This window comes from Notolepis coatsorum (assembly GCF_963971535.1).
Source record: "Notolepis coatsorum genome assembly, chromosome: 2".
NCBI lineage: Eukaryota > Metazoa > Chordata > Actinopteri > Aulopiformes > Paralepididae > Notolepis > Notolepis coatsorum.
The window spans coordinates 35874887-35899654 of record NC_140166.1 but is presented as its reverse complement, the minus strand read 5'-3'; the positions used below and the strand labels follow the sequence as shown (position 1 = coordinate 35899654).

The 24768-nt window shown below is 43.9% G+C and overlaps 1 protein-coding gene across 1 annotated transcript; it reads right to left on the bottom strand.

Moving 5' to 3' along the window:
- Window positions 1-4222: 4222 nt before the first annotated feature.
- Window positions 4223-10500, bottom strand: LOC311223316 (uncharacterized protein; the record flags this gene model as incomplete). The annotated part of the gene is made up of 7 exons (XM_084308108.1): window positions 10417-10500; window positions 9721-9873; window positions 8809-8898; window positions 7721-7812; window positions 4961-5121; window positions 4429-4545; window positions 4223-4345 (listed from the first exon to the last, which is right to left on the bottom strand). The coding sequence occupies exons 2-7, from the start codon at window positions 9837-9839 to the stop codon at window positions 4223-4225; spliced, it is 702 nt and encodes a 233-aa protein (XP_084164234.1). The 5' UTR covers window positions 9840-9873; window positions 10417-10500.
- Window positions 10501-24768: the final 14268 nt, after the last annotated feature.

Below are 24768 nucleotides of genomic sequence, written 5' to 3'. Positions count from 1 at the left end.
GAAGCGTGGCGAATAATCATCGCCTACGGCCCCTCCGACCACCACCAACATTCATTCACATGCATACACATTCATACGAGGCAAGTAGGTTAAGTGTCTTGCCCAAGGACACAACGGCAGTGGGATGGACATGGGCTTGAGCGGGATTCGAACCACCAACCCTTCGATCATTGGACGACCCGCTCTACCCCTGAGCCACGCCGCCCCACTGAGCCACGCCGCCCCAGGTACGAGGTAGGTACTGGACCTCCTCTCTGTACGCCGACTCGCCATTGCAGTGGCCTGTAGGCTGTTGTTGTAATTTACAGCCTCAAACCATGCATAGAATGTATTTAGCTCATTTGCCAGGGAGACATCAGTGTTCAGCATGGACTTTGTGTTTTAATTAAGATTTATTATACAGTTGGAATTGTAACTAATGGCTTAATACTGTGCAGAATTGGTCTTTTTCACCAACCACACAGGAAACCATGTATACCTTTTCAGAGCAAATTCAATGTCTCAAGCATTCAGTGTTTCAAGCATTTAATCATATATCATTATACATTCCTAAAATGCACAACATTCCTCAATCTCTGACTGATCAAAATGCATTTTTAAATCAATTCATGTAAACATTTATTCATTTTTGTGCATGTTAAAATACTGTATATCTTAGAAAGTTCAGACGGTACCCTTCAACAGAGTTGAATTACACCATTAACCGCTCAAGATAGCCCAGTGGATTAGCCATCTTTTACTGCCTCTAGTGGGCTACATTTTTAAAGCTAGTATGTATTTTCTTTATATTTATATATTTGCCTATTTCTGCATACTGTGGTCCATTAACAGTCTCGAAATTGCATGAATTATGTATGGCTGTAAAGCTGAGACTGGTGGATCCCATGATTGTATTCATGTATCACATGAGTCCCTATAGTAGCCCTTTCAAAGTAATGACACAATTTAATTTTGTTTACTTCTGTATACCTTACTGTATAAAATGACCTATTGTGACACTTGGGATAATCACAGCCCAATGACACCAACGACCAGAAACTAAAGACCTAGTCCATACAGAGGATGTATGGCTTCATTGGCTTGTCATATGGGGTTTTCAGAAAAAGGTGCTCACCATCCGATTGCTGAAAAAAATAACTATTCTTGTAGAAATGTCAAAAGTTATTGATACCCGTTATGTGTAAACACATAGTTGTTCTTATAATTACTTTATGCTGAGGATTCTGCTATTCTTGTGTCTCACAAAGACCTAGGAGAGGTAGAGGAGACTATATGTAAGGAGCTTCAGAGTGTGGGAACTTGGCTGGCCGATAATAAGCTGTCTCTCCACCTTGGGAAAACTGAGGCCATACTTTTTGGATCCAAAGTTAAGCTGCGAAAGTTCCCAGGGTTGAAGATTCAAGTAGGAGAGTCAGTCATTGCAGGTAAGGATTCACTCGTTTATTTAGGATGCACCTTAGACAAACATCTCACAGGGGAGGCTATGGCCTTGAAAGCCCTCGCTAAAATAAGCCATAAAACCAAATTCCTGGCTCGTAAGTCTGAGATGTTGGATAGTTAAACCCTAAGGATGTTATCAGGTGCCCTGATTCAATTTGACTATGCTGCCCCCTTCTGGTATAGTAGTGCACCCCAGGGAATTAAAAATAAATTTCAGACTGCCAAAAATAAAATGGATAGAGTAGTGATGAAGCTTCCTTCCTACCCACACTCACCTGGATGTAGCTATATTTAATCAACTCAACTGGCTCCCAGTGGAAAAGCGGGTGATTCAAATTAAGTTGGGCCTTACCCATAAAATCATGTTCAATAGGGTCCCCTCATACTTGTCCAACTATTTTATGTGCTTTAGGGACACCCACACATATGCAACCAGAGGCGCACAAATTCAAGAGCTCAATGGGGGAAAATACCTTTCAGTACGCAGCTTGTGAGTGGAATAAACTGCCAGTGTCTATACAAAGTATTGAGTCAGAATCTACATTTTAAACAGGCTCTGAAGAAATGGCTTAGTCACTCAGGATAAAGATATATGCAGGAGGTGTGCTGTTGACTTTGTTTGTTTTATTGAATTTCTTTTTATTCATATTTACAAGGCTTGAAATTAGAATTTGTGCATGTCTTATTTGTGCATACTCGTCATCTTGTCCACCCCCCCCCCCCCCCTTTGAGGACCACAATGGAAATAAACCGTAAGGTTTTATTGCGTTTCAATCCTTCAATCCGGTTTAAAATTATATGTGATGGCTGTACATTTTGTGTACCAGTATTGTATGTGATTTTAGATCGTCCAATAAATTCAATTCAACTCAACCTTGGTTATTGCATGTCTATCAGGCCTGTGGAGATGTAATGTCTAGGTGTGACTGCGTGTCAGCATTGTGCAACTGCCCTCTATTGACTGTGTGCGTCTCCAGGTGTGCTGGTGAGAGCTCCACATATAAGAGGATGTCACCAGGAGATGCTCACTGCGCACTACTCACTCTGCTACTCGCTTCATACTTTAATATGACCTAACAGCAGGTACATTTTTTCTTCCCTTTATCCCTTGTTTTGGGGCACTATCTGTTTTGGGGATGGTAAATATGATGATGGTTATTCCTATGAACTGTCGTCTGGCTCATGTGATCCACATTTTACACGCAAACCTTGGGGGTAAGGAGCCAATTTATGTAACATCTGATGACTTTAGTCAAAGGTAACAGGTTTGTGTGCAACACCGGGAGATGAGGTGTTGGTGTTTTTATTTTTTTGATCCACTTTTTCTCCTTATTTTTCTATTTTTCTCCCATCCCAATTTCGCCTTGCCAATTCTCCCTTCAATTCTCCCCTCCCCTGTCTCGAACGTTGCTAGACTATGCCTCCCACTGGTCGGCTGCAGTGAGGACCAAGCCTTGCATCACGTGTCCCCTCCGGTACATGAGGAGGCAGCTGTCGCATCTTTTCACCTGTACAGCGCGATCGCTCAGTCCTACTTGCCTCGTATGAATGTGTATGCATGTGAATGAATGTTGGTGGTGGTCGGAGGGGCCGTAGGCGATGATTATTCGCCACGCTTCCGTGAGTCTGCCTCAGGGCAGCTCTGGCTGCAATTGTAGCTTACCACCACCGGGATGACTGTGTATGAACGAATAATGGACTCTGTGAAGCGCTCTGAGTCAGAGCAACAGTCAGTCAGAGAAGAGCGCTATATAAATCCAATCCATTATTATTATTATTGTACAGGCGCACCAACCGACCTGTAGGAGTCGCTGTCCACAAGGTCCAATCCCCACCCATCAGCTTTTCCACCCCTAACACTGCCAATTGTGTTAGTATGAACGACCAGCCAAGCTGGTAGCAACGCCGAGAGCTGGGCTCGAACCCAGCATCTCCTGCATTAATGGCGAGCGCCTTGCCCACTGCGCCACTTGGCCGCCAGGTGTTGGTGTTTTAATGTGGTATTCTGGAAGGAATTCTGACCTTTTTTCTTGAGTGGACAAAAACAGTTTTGTTTTGGACCAAATTTGTGTAACTAATGGCATCAACCCAGAAATTTGACTTAAGGGGTTAATGTGTCTCAGGGTTATTGGCCTCCAACCCCCAATATCTCCCAACCAACCTAACTAACTAGACCCCCTGTGCAGAAAGGTCTCACAACCTAACTAACTAGACCCCCTGTGCAGGAAGGTTTTTGATCACCAACATAACTAACTAGACCCCCTGTGCAGGAAGGGCTTTGATCACCCCCCCTGCATTCAAAGTGATCTGTAAAAAAATATCTTTTTACAATCAAAATTGTTGAGACCAGATCTCATCTCATAGATGTCAGGCAAAAGGAAGACATTTTTCTACAGACCTGAGACTGCTGGAACAAGAGACATATTTTAAAAGGCGTGAAAAAAGGTTCCTGCAGAACACACTGACACAAAGGCATCAGCATACACACATGGGCATGTAGAGTACACACACATAATGCACAAATACTGTAGCAGCAGTAGCTAGATCTACTGTGGTGACCTTCATTATTGCCAATCGCTTGCTTGTTTACTCATTCACACACACACACACACACACACACACACACACACACACACACACACACACACACACACACACACACACACACACACACACACACACACACACACACACACACACACACACACACACACACACACACACACACACACACACACACACACACACACACACACACACACACACACACACACACACACAGTCAGCTGTCCTCATATTCAGGGGAGATCTCATCTTCAGGAAAGATCTCTCTGAGCCAGGGCTGCATGACGAATCGCTCGCTATCAAAGTGTGTGAAATACTGCTCCAAGGTGGGAATGTCCGGCTAAGAACCAAAAGAAGATGAGCTTAACACCTGTGTGTGTGCCTGTATTTGTATGAGCTTGTGTGCGTGTTTGTGGTACCTACCCTCGTCCCAGAGATGTGTTGCAGTTGTGTTTGAGGCAGGTACGCCACCAGTAGTGAGGTGGATTCAGGGCCGCTGAACAGTACCTTGTAGTGGGGTGTGTGCTCCGATTTTGTTTCCTACCACGCACGCACACACACACACAGTCAGTCAGTCAAACCGGACAATTTTGGAGTATGTTATGTTATAGCCATAAGTAATATATCTATGTTTTGCATCTGCAAAAGTCCAAAAGAAACACCACAACCAGGAGACGAACCAACAACCACTAGAAATACACAGCAATACTTAGTTGCTTAACCTGTTAAGCCTGATTGGCCTGGTACCGGTAACATAGTGTACAATATGTACCTTTTTTCCTGTGGTCGATTAGTACCTTTCGATTAGTAATTTACATATTTTAAGCAAGATTGGGCTGTGTGTGTGTGTGTTTAAGCCATGTGCTCCAGATTTTAATGATCCATAATCAGTTATACGTCATTCATATGACAATGCTGTGGCGAGTGTAGGATGTGTATGACTGCAGCTCCTGACCTCAGAGTTAGAATACACTTTGCTGACCCACTCTGGAGGGGCGTGGCGCTCAGAGTCCCAGCTCACCACCACCCCCACCATGTGGCCCTTCCTCTCCAACACCACCTCCCCCACCCGCAGGAAAACGAACGGAGGCCGGGGGCTACGCACCGCCCTGGAGGCTGGGGGCTACGCACCGCCCTGGAGGCTGGGGATGATATAGGAGATAGAGCCAGGAGAGGAAGAGAAAACATATAAGAGAGATCTATATAAGGCGAGTAGTACCTTGTATTCAGTGAATACTGTAGTTTATTACATGGCGTTTTCACATTCGCCGAAATGCTTGCTTGTGATTGGTCAATAGCCCCCCGACTGCGGTCATTATTTTTCAATAATGACCGCAGATTTTTCAATAATGACCGCAGAGCGCAGCTGTTCGCAATCAAGCCCACTGACACACTGTTTCAGTGCAATTAGACACTGCCGTGCCGGCGATGACAGGGGGCGGAGCGACGAGCGGAGCCAGAACACAGCGGAGCCAGAACACAGAGGCTGCCCGCGATAATAATAATCACTTTATTTGGGCTGACAGAGCCACAGAACAACTGCGATTTGTCAAATGAATTAGGTATATTGTTAGTAAGTTAGCCATGTAATAAGCGGGATAATGTATAGCGCTGCACTGACAGCGGAGCCAGAGGCTGCCCGCGATAATAATAATCACTTTATTTGGGCTGACAGAGCCACAGAACAACTGCGATTTGTCAAATGAATTAGGTATATTGTTAGTAAGTTAGCCATGTAATAAGCGGGATAATGTATAGCCTACTCGCTCATTGTCGCAAAATAATTGACCTTCACTACGTTTAAAACACCTCGGCGCGGCGCCTCGGTATTTTAAACTCCGTGTCGGTCAATTATTTTGCGACAATGACCTCGTAGCCATACATTATCCCTTACATAACCGATACTAAAATATCTGCAATGAACAGGGGCCGTGTTCATAAACAGCGATTGAACCGAAAGTAAAACCTTAGACAATTTTATTATTATTAATTGTTCATGAACAGCCCACTAGAAACCATAAAATAAAGACTCTAATCTTTAATACCACTAAGAAACAAACTCTGGAACAATAATTGACAATGAACTGAAAACTGACGTGATTTGTCGGAGCTTTCACATCCATATCCTATTAGAAACCACAACATGTGCCCATATATCACATATACTTTTGCCCACATATTATTCTTTAGTATCTTTTGGACAGTTTAAATCTTTAATGGCCATTTCACCCCAGTCTGCAGTTTTATTGATTGACTTAGTTTTTTGCTTTTTTATTGTGTACTATATTTCTTGACATCTGACTGAAAGTTGAACTATCTAAATAAAAGGTTGACTGAATGAATGAACATATCTCCATAGATGGTTTCAAAGTGACAATAACATTCTAAAAGGACCCATGCTTATTTCCTGTTGCAATGTTTGCCAATGCAATAACTGACATCAAATACATTTGGATCCAAAAGCTGTCCCCTAGCAACAGCATTCCAGTGAAACCAGAATCCCCACACACATATTTCACCAACATCTTCCTGGTTACAAAGTCGGTCTTGTGTCTGATCAGGACAATAGAAAAAAGCAGGAAAGGGGTCTGGGTTTGTGTGGTAAATATATACATTATAAGTGAATGTGCATTGTGTCTCCACAAAGCTTCCAATCCTGAATAAAAAAATTATAAAAAAAAAAAAAAAATCACACCACTGACAATTCTGCAGTGAATTCAGAATTACACACAGACAAAACTTGTCATGGACAACTAAGCAAGCTGGTAAAGTTGTTCCTGAAGTTTTTAAGACTTCTGGGATCGCTGAAAGTAAACTGGTCTCAGTCCCTAATCAGTACTTCTTTTCTTATGATACTGCATGAATACAGGCCCTGTTGTAAACGTGTCAGATACTGTATTTTATTATAATAGTTAGCATTGCGGCTAGCGTACATTAGCGTAGTAACGTTACCGCTAGTAGAATGAATGGATGAAAACGTTATTTAACAGATTGGAGAATGTGTACAATACAATACGGCTCAATACAAACAATTGTTAAGGGGATGCAGACTGTTGTAGTTTGGACTGGGTTCCTTATAACAATAACTTGACAACACATGAGCTTAGTTCAGGGGTCAGCAACCTTTACTATCAAAAGAGCCACTTTTCCCCCCTCCCACAAAATAAAATGCTCAGGGAGCCACACAACCTATTTACCCTTAAAATGAAGATAACACAGTGTATAACGTTTTATATATCCCCAAGCATACCCACATAAGCATAAAACGCCTGACAATTGCATACCCAAAGATAATTTTTCATTTCAGTGTCACAGTATGACATTGATCTCCAAAATAAGAGAACAAAAAAGAAATAATAATTTTAAAAGTAAAATTTATCTTTTATTTTATTAAAAAAAAAAAAGTAAATTTGGGCCAGGGAGCCGCAGCTGATTGGCTAAAGAGCCGCAGGTTGCTGACCCCTGGCCTTAGTTGGCCGCAGCTACTTGGGACAGCTCTGCCGTAAACACTGGAAATAATCTCGGTTACTATGTCCACACGCAACCAATGCAACCGGGGTGAGCCCAAAACTCCACCCTGGACTCCGGTTTTTAAAGACCACGGTTGCAGTGTTCCAAAAACCCGGTTGCGTGTCGACGAACAGTGCAACTGCGCACAATAAATCACGGTTACATAACACTGCGCGTTCGTGTGGACAGGGCTTTAGACACCAACCTCCAAAGAAGCCCTGGTCATTCTCATAAAGCATGACTTCTATGGCAGGAGACTCTCCAGGAGCCCCTTCCTCTTCCAAGCCAGCCAGCAACCTTAAGAGACCAAACAAGCACTCACTCAGTATGTGTGTGTGTGTGTTTTTCAGGATTCAAGATTCAAGGGTTTATTCATCACATAATACATACCACGGCATACAGTGAAATGCGGTTGGCCATGCCCGCTACAATTGTGCAAGAATATAGTAATAATAGTAAATAGTAATAAAAATAAGCAGAATAGACATGATAAAATAGACATGTTAATAAATCATTTCAAGGCACTGTCCTACTGTATGTACACTCCTATATACCGTTTTTATGTGTGTGTGTGTGTGTGTGTGTGTGTGTGTGTGTGTGTGTGTGTGTGTGTGTGTGTGTGTGTGTGTGTGTGTGTGTGTGTGTGTGTGTGTGTGTGTGTGTGTGTGTGTGTGTGTGTGTGTGTGTGTGTGTGTCCTGTTTTACTATCTTGTGGAGTCCCTAGGTAAAAATACACTAACAAACTGAACAGGCTGGTGAGGAGGGCTAGCTCCGTACAGGGAGTCAAACTGGTCAAACTAGAGGTGGTGGCAGAGAGGAGGACGAGGAAAAAGCTGGATGCCATCCTGGAACCCCCCTCCCACCCCTTCTATGAGGATATAGCCAAGATGAGGAGCACGTTCAGCCATAGACCCCTGCCTGTATCTCTCCTCTCTCATCCCTATATGCTGCTATAACACCTGAATAAAGGAACACTTGATTTGACACAAAATGGCAAATAGATAAAACTCAGGCTAGGAGGGTCCAGTCAAAGCAGCGTCAACTGGGTCGTAGAGGGTCCCCGGTGGGAGGACTAACTGGGGAGAAGAACTGCTGATCACAGCGTTCTCATTTTATTATGTTTCTTTCTTTCCTTTTTAAAATTATTTATTTATTGTTATTATGTTAAGGCATATTGTTGAGGGATTGGTTTAGGGAATACATTTACCGATCAGTCAGTACAATATGCTTGCGTGTGCAGATGCATGTTTATGTTTGCAATAATAGGGAGTATGTTGAATGCATCCCACTCACATCACTTCGGAGGCCAGCTGTGCAGCCCACTCCATCCACACAGTGCCATTCAGATATGTTTTCCTCCACTCTTTCCAAATACCCAGGAACCTGGAAATGTTGCATTCAGTGACGACATTACCATTGACCAAATGTCCACATATAGTAGCAAACTTGAAAAGGCAAAGCGGATGCGTGAATGCCTTCTACAACGCTGTTCCAGTTCCGCGTTGCCGTTTTGCGCTCTGATTGGCCGAGCGTGCGCATGCACATGAGCCGCGACGCGCTCCTCAGCCAGGCTCCGCTTAAGGCAATTTATACAAATGGAAGTATTGATTACGCCGTAACGAATCATTAAAAAAATATACCCTTAACTGGAATATGTTGTGCCTTTACACATATTGTTGGATTATGTAATTGGTTTGTCATGACAAACCAATAAAGAAATCGCGAATTAACCGGTGGCTACTGGACACAGACACGTTAAACTAACCTAAAGTTAGTTGTTCACCAACAATCTACAGACACAAACAAATACAGAACCGGACTGTTATATTAAAATAATTGATTGCTGTTTAACGCGTCCGTGTCCAGTAGTTGTAAACAATGAGGCATGTAGTTACTGTGTGTTGTTGTAGCCACCGGTTAATTCGCGATTTTTTATTGGTTTGTCATGACAAACCAATTACATAATCCAACAATATGTGTAAAGGCACAACATATTCCAGTTAAGGGTATATTTTTTTAATGATTCGTTACGGCGTAATCAATACTTCCATTTGTATAAATTGCCTTAAGCGGAGCCTGGCTGAGGAGCTGGCTGAGGAGCGCGTCGCGGCTCATGCGCATGCGCGCGCTCGGCCAATCAGAGCGCAAAACGGCAACACGGAACTGGAACAGCGTTGTAGAAGGCATTCATGGGCCTTTACTTACCACTTGGTTGACTGGAGCCTCTGCGCCGCCGTGGAGCCGCTCCACTGCGCGATGAGGTACTGCGCGGGCAAGGCGGAGAGGAGCAGCGCGAGCTGCAGCACGGCGCTCGCCTGGGGCATGAATGATGACCGTCACCTGCATGGAACCATTCAACTATTTGTAAACAATTAAAGGGGCTCCTGTAGGCAATTCCTTGGACCACTGACTGCACACCCTCTTGTCCCATAATAAGAAAACACTGATGTGATGTGCCCATCCATGTAGCTAGATTCTATACAGCCCTGGCCTATTTTAATTGTATAATTATATTCTATTCTGCTTCTATTTTAATTGAGTTTATATTTATTTCATTCTACAGCAATTGGCTGTCCGTTAATGTCGCACAAAAAACGACCAATCAAAGACTACTTGGCAATAAAGACCATTCCGATTCTGAGATGGATCGTCCAAATGCCATCTGTCTCACTCTCAAGTAACATAAAGCACACTGCACAGGCAACGCGTTAGTACAACCATTATCTGAACGGTAAAGTTAGTTAACATATGGTGACAAACTTCCTCCAAGTTATTACGCAATATTGCGTAAGAGAAACCAATCACCCAAATGCATAATCACCATAAGCGCCGGATTGTTGTTATTTTTTTTATTTTTATTTTTTTTTACAAGGCAGTATATTCACAAGTGTCCTTACTTACCTTTAATTAGATTCCCATGCAGCTTTTCGTCTAACTACCTGCCACTGTCAACCATTGCGTCAGAGCGTGTCTGTGCTGCACCTGCCACTCTGCCACTTTTTATCTCTCGAGATAAAGCTGGGAACGAGGTTACTCTGCCACAGGGACGTCACGTGGGGTTGCCGTCACTCCTTTGGGGCGGTTGTGTTGTTTACATAAATCGCGCTCTCGTGTCGCTGGCACCTGTGTATTTACATTTTTCCAAATTGCCAAAATCATTCCATTTGCCCAATCATTGCAGCCCAAGAGAAACCAGCAGACCTCTCTCGCCTCGCCACGTCAGGAACAGCCTACGTGAGACTGCAATTCGAAACTGGCCCCTACAAATGTCCTAACCTAGTTGTACAGTAAATGACCAAGTAAGGCTTTGTCAATATTCCAATGTACAGTGTAAAATGTGTGTGTGTCCCATTCCCAACCCCCCCCCCCCCCCCCACCTCCAATGTACAGCCCTCACCCAACCCCACCCCACCCAACCAACCTCCTCCAATGTACAGTTTCTATGCCAAATGTATATACACTCCTTTTCTGGACACTTTTGTATCACAAACAGTACTGTATTTGCAAATCTGATATGTCATAAATGTATAGATGTAGCAGTACTGTCTATCTGTATGTCATGTATGTCATATATGTTATGATGAATTGAAAATGGGGGACCCTGATGTAAACAAGACGAAAGTCTTTCTCGGGTCTGCATCCCCTTAACAATTGTATGTATTGAGCTGTACTGTACTGTACCCATTCGGCAATCTGTTAATAAACTTTTCAATCAATCAATCAAACAGCCCGGTCGCGGACGTTCTATTAAACACCACGCGGTAGCGCATCATCAACACAGGGTGGCAGTGTTTTCCCACATAAATTATATCTCATTCCACCCTCATCAATGTTGGGTCAGTTTCAATTCACATTTCCGTTATCTTCTCTAGTCTAGCCAGTGGTTCCCAAAGTCGGGGTCGCGACCCAAAGGTGGGCCGCGAGCAGCCACGGGTGGGCCGCGAGATGATTAAAAAAAAATTAAAATAATTTTTTTTTTTTTTTTTTTTTTTTTTTTTGTCAGGCCACTGAACTTAGAAGCAGGCCAGGACAGTGTTTCTAGTTGTATTCTAAAATTCTATTCTATTGTATTCTAAAATGTGACTATATGGTTTTATATTAACTTAATAAATAAACAAAAATGAAAAATCTACTTATTTCAACGAACATTTCAAACTAAATAACAGATTATGCACATAAAACGCTGAAAACAACCGAAGCAACAATAGTATTTTAATGAGGCTATTATTATCATTATTATTTTGCAATAAGTTAGCCCTCTCATAAATAGCACATATAAATGAATAACTAACTTGAACTAACTTAAAAGGATTGAAGTGATATTTGGCTTAAAAAATCGGTCACATGGCAAAAAAAAAAGAAAGAAAAAAAAGCCTGACGATGTCCATTGGGCCGCGGCTCTCTGACGCCTTATTTTCTGGGCCCTGGCCTGAAAAGTTTGGGAACCCCTGGTCTAGACCACCAAACAAAAGGCTGCAAACGCTGTAGAGGTCTGCATTGACAAAAAAAAGGAACAGAAACCAAGAGAGAAAGCAGATATGGAAATGTCCTTAAAATATCAGTATGAACTAACAGGACAGCAGACTGTACTCCCCTACACATGTCATTCTAGCGTTATGCTTCTTTTTTGCATTAATTCTTTTTATATATAAAAGTATCCAAACTAACAAAGACAACCGGCCCCTTCAGTCCATTCCTGTGAAACAAAGTACAGACCCCCCCCCCCCAAACATCCCAAATCCCACTTGTGGCTCGCATGCAGCCACTTCTCTCTCTCTCACACACACACACACACACACCATGACCTTCCACATTTGGCCCCCTGCCGACCCCCATCCCAGTCATAGGTCACACCACACCACAACTCTGTGACACATTACACACAGGTTCAGGTACAACAGGCTCAGAGAAATGTATAGCCGAAGGCCCCGTTATAGAGATGCCGACTGACTGGAGATCAGTTTTAAAGCCCTGTCATCATCAAGTGTCTCCGTGTAGAGATGCCGACGGACTGGAGATCAGTTATGGTCTTTAAAGCCCCGTCTACAGTGTCACTGTCCGATTCAAAGTTCTACTACACTACACGGAACGTAGGCCAAATGCGTCCACATTTTTATAGGATTCTATCACATTTTCATAACAATAGCACCCTGCAGCGTTTTCATTGAGGTTTCTTACAAATTAACAATGCTTTATCTTGTCCTTTATATGCCGATTATCATTAGAATCTTAAATTGTACCATATGTCCCCCCTTTAGACAACATATGTAACGCTACCAGCGCACTTTTGTTAAGATAATTAGTTGGCCATTCTCGGTCGCTATACCGAGGTCGCAGTAATAGTTTAACGCTGTTCAGATCACGTCAGAGAATATAGACACATCCCAGTGACCTGTGACCTGTGCTAACGCTCTTGGGAAATGCAGTGTTGTAGTTCTCAACATTTTCAGCCTTTAATTTTAAACCAATGCTGCCATCTACTGACAACAAAAAAGTGTTGTCTAATCGTCACCTTGAGAGCTACTTCCGTATACAGCGCCGCCCCAAACCCATTCTAGAGATTCCCACTTTTTGCTGGGAGTGGGGCGTGGCCGTATTTGGTCCCAGACAATATAGTGGCTGCAATTGGTCACCGTGACGTCACTCTTTGAAGATGATTAATCTCACAGATGTTTTGATTATCTGACCATGTCGCTGTCCCAAACACAACGAGGTGATTCTGTCTACCACGGGGCATCAATGGAAGGGCGTGAAGCTGTGCGTGTTTCAATGGGATTTCGTCATTACTGCCATGTCGCCCTCGGAGCCAATCATTTAATTCTTCAGATTGGATCACTGGAGGGGTGATGCTTTCGGATCACAATTACTGTGATAAGTCAAAGGGACCTGATCAAGCACTCCCAATTTTAAGACATTTGAAATGTAGGGGAGGGACAGAGGGGTTGCATCCACTCAGAAGCCCACTGTGTAGAGAGGCCCCTGGGTCTCAGGTCCCTATGAGCACCTCAGCACCTGGGTCATTGGAGTTAGGGATGATCTCAGCACTAAAGATCTTCTTGGCCCATTGATTCAGAATGACACCGTGTTGATCTCGGTGCTAAGAAGCTTTTGGGGAAACTGGGATATTCTGTTTAATTTCACGTCATATATTGCGTTAACATATCAGCAGCATAGGTACAGAGTACAGAAGAGTGTTCCAGCACAATATAACTCAACCCCCAGATTTACCACAGTAATATGGTCTGTACGTGGCAGGAGATTGATACTGGGACTAAACGTGTTGTCTAGGTCAGTGGTTCTCAAACTGTGGTACGCGTACCACTAGTGGTACTTGGTGGTACTGCTGGTGGTACTTGAAAACATTTACAAAAAAGCGAATTTTTTATTTTTTATTTTTTTGCAGTCAGGCCACTGAACTTAGAAGCAGGCCAGGCCAGTGTTTCTGGTTGCGGCGGCGCGATAGTTAGATAACCTAAGTGGGGAACAACCAGGAGATCACTGTGACAGAGAGTAGTGCAGTCTAAACAGTCATAAATCTTTAATTCAACTTCAGCCCTGATCATAACCATTTATCTTTTTAGATTTTTTGTAATGTCAGATAAAAAATGAAATACTCCCACTTTTCTGAAAAGAGTTGGTGTTAAATCTGACATTACAAAAAATCCATCAAAATCTGTGTTGCTGCTAATCATTGACACATGCCTAGCCTGTAATAATCCCCCCCAGAAAAATGTACTTTGCATTTGATATATTGAAAATATTTTACTTTTTGTGTGTTTTTTTAACAATAATTTGTGATGCCATCACACAAACTGGCATTTAAAGGGTAAACATTCAAAAATTTATTGAATATGTGTTTTATTTTCTTTTTTACAATAATTTGTGATGCCCATCACACAAACTGGCATTTAAAGGGTAAACATTCAAAAATTTATTGAATATGTGTTTTATTTTCTTTTTTACAATAATTTGTGATGCCCATCACAAACACTGGCATTTAAAGGGTAAAAATTCAAAAATTCCTGCAGGAAATTAAGTTTTTGTAACAAAATAATTGTGTGTGTGTGTGTGTGTGTGTGTGTGTGTGTGTGTGTGTGTGTGTGTGTGTGTGTGTGTGAGTGTGTGAGAGCTACCTTGAGAGCTACTTCCGTATACAGCGCCGCCCCAAACCCATTCTAGTGATTCCCACTTTTTGCTGGGAGTGGGGCGTGGCCGCATTTGGTCCCAGACAATATAGTGGCTGCAATTGGTCACCGTGACATCACTCTTTGAAGATGATTAATCTCACAGATGTTTTGATTATCTGACCATGTCGCTGTCCCAAACACAACGAGGTGATTCTGTCTACCACGGGGCATCAATGGAAGGGCGTGAAGCTGTGCGTGTTTCAATGGGATTTCGTCATTACTGCCATGTCGCCCTCGGAGCCAATCATTTAATTCTTCAGATTGGATCACTGGAGGGGTGATGCTTTCGGATCACAATTACTGTGATAAGTCAAAGGGACCTGATCAAAATCAGCACTCCCAATTTTATGACATTTGAAATGTAGGGGAGGGACAGAGGGGTTGCGTAGGGGAGGGACAGAGGGGTTGCATCCACTCAGAAGCCCACTGTGTAGAGAGGCCCCTGGGTCTCAGGTCCCTATGAGCACCTCAGCACCTGGGTCATTGGAGTTAGGGATGATCTCAGCACCAAAGATCTTCTTGGCCCATTGATTCAGAATGACACCGTGTTGATCTCGGTGCTAAGAAGCTTTTGGGGAAACTGGGATATTCTGTTTAATTTCACGTCATATATTGCGTTAACATATCAGCAGCATAGGTACAGAGTACAGAAGAGTGTTCCAGCACAATATAACTCAACCCCCAGATTTACCACAGTAATATGGTCTGTACGTGGCAGGAGATTGATACTGGGACTAAACGTGTTGTCTAGGTCAGTGGTTCTCAAACTGTGGTACGCGTACCACTAGTGGTACTTGGTGGTACTGCTGGTGGTACTTGAAAACATTTACAAAAAAGCTAATTTTTTATTTTTTATTTTTTTGCAGTCAGGCCACTGAACTTAGAAGCAGGCCAGGCCAGTGTTTCTGGTTGCGGCGGCGCGATAGTTAGATAACCTAAGTGGGGAACAACCAGGAGATCACTGTGACAGAGAGTAGTGCAGTCTAAACAGTCATAAATCTTTAATTCAACTTCAGCCCTGATCATAACCATTTATCCTTTTAGATTTTTTGTAATGTCAGATAAAAAATGAAATACTCCCACTTTTCTGAAAAGAGTTGGTGTTAAATCTGACATTACAAAAAATCCATCAAAATCTGTGTTGCTGCTAATCATTGACACATGCCTAGCCTGTAATAATCCCCCCCAGAAAAATGTACTTTGCATTTGATATATTGAAAATATTTTACTTTTTGTGTGTTTTTTTAACAATAATTTGTGATGCCATCACACAAACTGGCATTTAAAGGGTAAACATTCAAAAATTTATTGAATATGTGTTTTCTTTTCTTTTTTACAATAATTTGTGATGCCCATCACAAACACTGGCATTTAAAGGGTAAAAATTCAAAAATTCCTGCAGGAAATTAAGTTTTTGTAACAAAATAATTGTGTGTGTGTGTGTGTGTGTGTGTGTGTGTGTGTGTGTGTGTGTGTGTGTGTGTGAGTGTGTGAGAGAGAGAATGACGGACAATTGCTTGCTGTGTGAGAGAGAGATAGAGTTGTTCTTAATTTTCTCACTTGCTATGTGAGAATGTTAGTTATTATGTTCTCAATGCCCCTTGCATTGTATGAGTTGTGTGGAAGCGTTTGCTAGTTCTAGTGCTATCCCTTTGTACATTGTGGCTGTGTCTGACAAAAGTTAACAATAAATAATGGTATTAGGAATACATTTGCCTCCTGCGTGAACTGTGCATAGCTGAATAGACTGTATTTTAACATCGGTCATATGGTGGTACTTGGAGAGCCAGCTACGTTCTCAGGTGGTATACTTGGTGTAAAAAGTTTGAGAACCACTGGTCTAGGTTAATTAAAGGTACCTTGTCTGGGTTAAGGTACCTCGACATACTGAAGGGGACGCGTGTAGCTTTTTGCCAGCGGAAGAGTGCAAGAATGTGACCATGTGACCGCGGCAGCGCGAGAGAGCGGCAGTGCGGAAATAGGCTGTCTATTGCCATTCTCTAAGACAAACGCTAACCTTAACCAGCTCCTTAACAGCGCTTAAACTTAACCCTTCTAACCTTAACCAACTCCGAAACAATGCCTAACCTTAACCTTAACCTTAACCATGCCTAACCTTAACCTTAACCATAGAAAGAATATTGCCATTCTCTAAGACAAACTCTAACCTTAACCAGCTCCTTAACAGCGCCTAAACTTAACCCTTCTAAACTTAACCAACTCTGAAACAATGCCTAACCTTAACCTTAACCTTAACCATGCCTAACCTTAACCGGCGAATACACGTTAAAAAAAAAAAAAAAAAAAAAATTGATGGGATTTGAACTTTTCACCAACGGACCGCAGGACCACAGGACCGCAGCGCTGCCAGGTGAGCTAAGCTTCGAATGAAAATCATTGCGGATTACGGCTACATAATGCCGCAAGCTCTGCCGCTCCGCTCCGCATGTGAGGTTTTGTCCGCTGCTCACCTACTCGCTCTGTTCCTTTAAGCCTGTTGCTCACCTACTCGCTCTGTTCCTTTAAGCCTACTGTTAATCATTGCATTCTCCTCACCTCACTAGCCCCCACCCTCGCGTTCGTTTGCTCTTCAGCAACCACACCCTTGGACTACCTGTCATTATGTGTTTGATTGGTCTGGTGCCGAACACACACTTTTAGTTTCAAGTATCAATTACCTTCACGCACCTGTGGTGCATTCTAATTAGCACCCCTGTGGGCTTTAAGTACCTGGCTCTTCCCCTCTGTCCCTGGTCGGGTCGTGCCGTAACATGCCGTATCATTCGGTATCATATTCTCTATCACCTAGACTCCTTCGGGAGTTCCACTGTCTGTTTATGCTGTTTTCATCTCCGGCGTGAGATGTGCTCCAGCCTTCGCCTCCTGTCGCCGTTGCCTGAGGGAGACACTGGACTGCGCTCTCTAAAACTTCCACGGGAGGTATCCCAGTGATCCACTTCAGACCTCCGCGCAGCAGACGTCCTGACGCACATCCAGACCTCCGCGCAGCAGACGCCCAGACGCACCATCCAGACCTCCGAGCCTGGCGCGCTCTTCCGCGCAGACGCACTCCAGATGCGTCCTCCGTACCGGCGCGCACTCCAAGCAGTCGCGCACCACTCAGACCTCCGCGCCAGATGCGCCCTCCGTACCGGCGCGTACTCTAAGCAAGTCGCGCACCACTCAGACCTCCGCTTGGACAACCCTTTCCCCGTGGCGACGCACTCGCTCCGTTCTGTTCCAACGCTCTTTACGCACAGCGCCTGGGTGAGTTTTTATGACTGTCTTTGATCCTATCCGTTTTTCGTGTGTTTATTTAACACTGAAGAGATCCAGCTTTTTATCAGACAGTCACTCACCCAGCGTTTAGCCCTTTTTGGATTGTTTCATTGGGATAATATTTTGGCCTAACATCGCCCACTGTGTTTACACACCGAAGATATTATCACCTGGATTTGTATTTTGGGACTTCGCTCACAGTGTTTATTATACACCGAAGATTCAGTCACTTGGATAACTCTGTTTTTGGTTACAAGTCACCTCTCCTGTCACCTGCTCTGTTCCAACTGCACTCTGAGCTAACCCACTCCCTCTCTCCCTCTCGGTTCCGTTTACCCACCTCGGAGATCTGCCGAGAGAAGTCTGCAGAGCGGCTCTGATGTTCCCACCTGCTTCCCCAGACTACCATCCCGGGAGAAGCTGCAGAGCAGCAACATCATTAATGCTTTTTCCAAGGCCTTACCCTGTTTTCTCTGTCCCAGTATGCAGCTCCAGCCCTCGCCCTGTTCCAAGGCCTTACCCTGTTTATCTCTAGTCCTCCTAGTCCTCCCTGTCTAGTCCCTCCAGTCCTCCCTCTCCCCAGCCCGCCTCCGCGGGCCTCTGTCCCTGTTTCCCCACTCTAGTCCTCCCAGTCCTCCCCGTCCGGTCCTCCTAGTTCCTCCCTTTTCCTGCCTTGTCCCTTGCCCCGGCCCTGTTCCGTTTAGCCTTCCCTTAGCCTTCCCCTTAGCCAGCTCGCCTCTTAAAGGCACTGTACCTTTCCCTTCTTGTTATCCAGTAATTGTGTTCTCCCTTAAAGGGACAGTGCCGGTTTTCTTTGTTATTCAATAAACGCCCAGTTCTTGGCTAACTCTCATACCTGTCTTGTGTTGTGCGATTGGGGTCGGTTACAAACCATAACACCGCAGCTCTGCCGCTCCGCTCTGCGGCTTTTACATGGAATATACAATTTCCGTGATCAATATTTGTTATCATCTATTTTCAAATGTTACTTACAGCTGATTAAAATGTCCCAGGTTTCATTGACCATATTCACACTTTTGCTCTTACATCATGCTCCGGTTGGGAATCTGGTCAATTTGGTCAAATATAACTCACTTGCGACTCATTGTATATAATCAGGGAATTTTGTTATTTATCTTATTAGTCGTTCTAACCTACCATTAGCCCAGCTTGTCATCAAAAAACACTTGACTAGTCAAACATAATTAAAATACACATATTTTCATGACACCCCCCCCCCCCCCAAATTTGAATATTCCTCCATTACTTTTTCACACTTGAGAAACACAAATGTCAAATTCCATAACATTTCTGGGTTTTCCATCCAAAGGGAACCTGGGAGGCCGCCATCTTTATGCACTCAGATCATCAAGACATGTGTGTGTGTGTGTGTGTGTGTGTGTGTGTGACGAGAGAGCGATACAATGCGTTTCTACATATCGCTCTCTCAGTTCCGGTCCAGTCCAGTCCAAGGAGTCCAATCCCCCCTGAGCCCAGTGACTTAACAGAACCAGGAAGTCCAAAGTGGCCCAAAGAGAAACCCGGGGGATCCAGAATGCCAGAATAGCCAGGGCACACAATCAAAACTAAAGAATATAAAGGCCTGTGTGTCTCTCTCTCTCTGGACCACCTCCACGGTTTCAGTCCAAATCCAGTCCGACCCAGTTTGATCTGGCTCGATCCGGTCAGGCGTGAGAAAAGTGCTAGAACATGCACGGCAGAACGGCGCGCGTGTGTGTGTGGTCACTGTAAAAACATCTCATAAACATTTAGAATTTCTTTTTTCTCCATCTGTTAACAATTAGATTCTTAAAATATACAGGGTTACTCCCTACGACTGCAACCTGTGGTAGGTGTGCCTCAAAGCTAGACACCCAAAGCTCCATCTCGCTGTACCTTAGGTTCAAACTCATAATATGTTGGTCATAGTTGGATAATATATTGACAATGAATATTGGTGTGTTTATAACATCGGTACAACTTTTTTTCTTCTTCTTTGAACTGTTATAAATACATTTCTTTGAGAGATTTTACAATGATCAAACCGTATGCCACTGTTTGTACGCTGAAAGTGACTGACACTCAAACTGTATTGAGACACAAAAGCAAACGCCATTGGTCGAACCAATCAATCAATCAATCACTTGTTTCACTTGCACACATTGTCACAGACATGCACATACGTCTACGCACCCACACCCGAACGAGACAGAAAGGCACATGGTATTGCTAATGATCAGGACTCACTGAACGTTTTCGTTTTTTTGTCTTTCCATACATACAAAATAATTATGATCCTTCTTCAACCCATGCATTCTTCGCTCCTCTTCCTCACAGTAAAACGTTTCAAAGTAAAGGATATATTTACACACACACACACACACACACACACACACACACACACACACACACACACACACACACACACACACACACACACACACACACACACACACACACACACACACACACACACACACACACACACACACACACAATCTCTCTCTCTCGTTGGCATGTAGACAAAAAAAAACAAGTAAATAACATCTACAAAATCTACAGTACCCACCCACCTCCCATTTGGTATTTCAGCACACAGCCGATCCGCTCGGCCCAGACGGGGCTGTGCCAACATGTAGTAAGACTTGCGGGGGCGGGGTGATGTGGGGGCAACGATCGCATACAAATCTTACAAAAGCAGAGTATATAAAAGAAAAAGGGACACCGGGACGTAGAGGAGAGGAAGAGAAGACTTGTTAGGTGGTCCGAGCGTTGAACGCGTGGCGCACATTTTTTCTCGCCACACAGCGCTGTCGCGGGCAAACATAACGCTTGAATATGGACACACACAAACACACACACACACACACACACACACACACACACACACACACACACACACACACACACACGCTACTCATACACACATACGTACATGTAAACACACACACACACACACACACACACACACACACACACACACACACACACACACACACACACACACACACACACACACACACACACACACACACACACACACACACACACGGAAATACACCAAGCATAAAATCTCTAACCCAATCTCTCACTACTTATTCCAAACAGCATCTCTGTCTCTCTCTCTCTTCTGAGTTCTCTGTGTGGAGTCAAGGTAACCAGCCCAGTCAAATCTCTCCTTCTTTATTCCCGTCTGTCTCTCTGCTCCGTTGTCTTGTTTACCAGCCGATAAAGTTGGCCTTGGCCTTCTCGGTGAGCTTGCGGACACGCCCCTTGGAGGAGGTACCAAAGTTGATTGACGAGTCCTCAAACAGCAGCTGTCTCTGCTCCTCCTCCGAGTCCTCCTCTATGTAATAGGCCGAGCGGCGCCCCTGGTTACGTGTGCGCATCGATGCCCCCGCGTCTGGGGGCACGTGACCACTGTCACCCCTCCTCCCTGCGCCCGGGGTCACGTGACCACTGTCACCCCTCCTCCCTGCGCCCGGGGTCACGTGACTGCATGGTAAACAATGCATGAATAAAACCTCCACAGATGGGGATGACATTGATATGTCTCTGGTAAAAAATATTATTCAAGGAGTTGTGGAGCCACTATCTCATATATTCAATTTGTCGTTCAAAATGGGAGCATTCCCTCAAAAAATTTTAATTGCAAAGGTTATACCATTATTTAAAGCTGGAGACAAGCATTTGTTTACCAATTATAGACTGGTATCCCTGCTATCACAGTTCTCAAAGATACTCGAAAAACTATATGTTGCAAGATTAGACACTTTCATTGAAAAACATAATCTCCTAATGGACAGCCAGTATGGTTTTAGAACAGCTAGATCTACCTCCATGGCATTAATGGAGCTTGTAGAGGAAATAACAGACGGTATAGAGAGAAAGAAATATGTATTAGGAATATTCATTGACCTAAAAAAAGCTTTTGATACAATAGATCATGAGATTTTACTGAAAAAGATGGACAGGTTTGAGGGGTTGCTCTAGACTGGCTGAAAAGCTATATTAGTAACAGGCAGCAATTTGTTCTGATGGGTCAGCACAAGTCACAATGCTTAAACATTACCTGTGGTGTTCCACAGGGGTCAGTATTGGGACCCAAATTGTAAAAAAAAATTCAATTTAAAAAAAAACAACTTCATGATATTTGGAAATTGTAAAATAATCACTGATCCTCAACTGAAAATTGATAATGTAAAAATTTAGAGAGTATATACAAACAAGTTTCTAGGGGTCTTAATAGACCACAAACTCTGCTGGAAACCCCATATAAAATATTTGTGTTCAAAGTTAGCGAGAAGTATTGGTATACTGGGCAAGACTAGATATATCCTGAATCAGAAAACTCTATATACATTATATTGCACACTCATTGTACCATATCTATCATATTGTGTTGAAATTTGGGGAAATACTTATAAAAGCAACTTACAATAGATATGCACACTGCAAAAAAGAGCCATACGGATAGGATAGTACATCATGGTAGATATTTAGATCACACAAATAGTCTGTTTGTAAGGAGTCAAACATTAAAATTCATGGACTTAATCAAATTCAAATCTGCACAAATTATGTTTCTGGCAATAAAAAACAAATTACCAAGCAACATTAAAAAAAAAATCACAGCTAGAGAGAGTGTTTAGCTTGTTCTCCAGTAGGCGTTGGAGGACCCGGCGGACATGCTGGACGTGCTCCTCCATAGAGCGGGAAAAAATCAGAATGTCGTCCAGATAAACAAAGACAGAGCGGTTAAGGACATCACGGAGAACGTAATTGACAAGGGCCTGGAAGACAGCAGGGGCGTTGGTCAACTGGCAGGAGCACTCATTCAGGGGTACTACGACTATGCTTGCACCTCATGGTACCAAAGCACCTCAAAGGCGCTAAAAACAAAATTACAAACATCTCAAAACAAACTGGTCAGACTACTGCTTGACCTTACTCCTAGAACCCACCTCACCCCTGCCCACTTTGACAACCTAGGATGGCTTAGAGTAGACGACAGAGTACAACAACTTGCAATGGGCCTGGTCTACAAGATACACTACACGACCAAGGTACCCATGTACATGTCAAAATACTTCCCAAAGGTCAGTGAATACCACGATCACAACACCAGAGGGAGCTCCACAAATCATGTTAAACCCAGATTCGGCTCAAATAAGGGACTAAACACGTTTCGCAATTATGCCACATCAATGTGGAACGCCCTACCCAAAGCTGTAAAGGAATGTGGATCACTACCCACTTTCAAAACCTCTCTCAAGGGACACCTACGGGAGACTGCAATTCAACACTGGCCCCTGTAAATATCCTAACCCAACCCCCTCCAATGTACAGTCATTTACCTAGTATGGTTTTGTCAATAGTTCAATGTACAATTTTGTTTGTTTGTACAGTGTCTCCTCCCCCCCCCCCTCAATGTACAGTATTACTTGTTTATACAGTGTGCCCCCCGGCCCCCCCCCCCCCCAACCACCTCCAATGTAAATTACCCAGTATGGTTGTCAATATCCCAATGTACCCAACCCCCCCCACACAACCTCCTCCAATGTACAGTTTCTACGTCAAATGTATATACTCCCTTTTCTTGACTCCTTCTGTATCACAAACAGTACTGTATTTGCAAATCTGGTATGTCATAAATGTATAGATGTAGCAGTACTGACTATCTGTATGTCATGTATGTCATATATGTCCTAATGAATTGAAAATGGGGGACCCTGATGTAAACAAGACGAAAGTCTTTCTCTGGTCTGCATCCCCTTAACAATTGTGTGTATTGAGCTGTACTGTATTGTACCCATTCTACAATCTGTTAATAAAGTTTTCAATCAATCAATCAAAACCCAAAAGGCATTACCTTGTACTCGAAGTGACCGAGCAGGGTCTTAAAGGCCGTCTTCCACTCGTCTCCCTCCCGGACGCAGACAAGGTGATGGGCATTTCTGAGGTCCAGCTTCGAGAAAATAGTGGCACCTTGCAGGGGTTCGAAAGCAGAATTAATCAATGGCAGGGTGTACTTGTTCTTGACCCTGATGTTGTTGAGACCCCGGTAGTCAATACAGGGGCGAAGGGAGCCATCCTTCTTGGACACAAAAAAGAACCCCGCGCCGATAGGAGAGGAGGAGGGGGTAATAATGCCTGAGGCCAGGGACTTGTGGACGTATTTCTCCATAGACTCCCTCTCTGGGCGTGAGAGGTTAAACAGGCTACTAGTGGGGAGCGTAGCTCCCGGGAGCAGATCAATAGCACAGTCGTACTGGCGATGAGGTGGCATGGAGAGAGCCTGTTGTTTACTAAAAACAGCCTATAAATCGTGATAAATTGGAGGAACAGTCGAAAGGTCAATAGGTTCGTTGGGAACGGGAGAACCAGCGACTCCCAGTGGCGACCGAGCCGACCGTAGATAAGAGGTGTGGCAGTGAGCACTCCAGCTCGTGACTGAGCCCATTGGCCAGTTTATTACAGGGTTGTGTAGCTTTAGCCAAGGCATGCCTAGAACGATGGGATTATGGGGGGAATTAGTGACGTGGAAACGGATGTCCTCGCTATGATTCCCGGAGAGTTGAAGGCGGAGAGGCGTGGTGTGGCGGGTTATTCGCGAGAGCAACCTCCCGTTTAGACCTTGAGCATCGTGGGGAATTGGCAAGGCGTCTGTGGCAATGTGGAAGTGGGACACTACCCCAGCGTCAATGAGGTTTTCGTCTGCGCCTGAGTCGACCAGCGCGGACAGAGGGAGTGGCTGGCTCTGCGCTGACATGGCTGTCATCATACC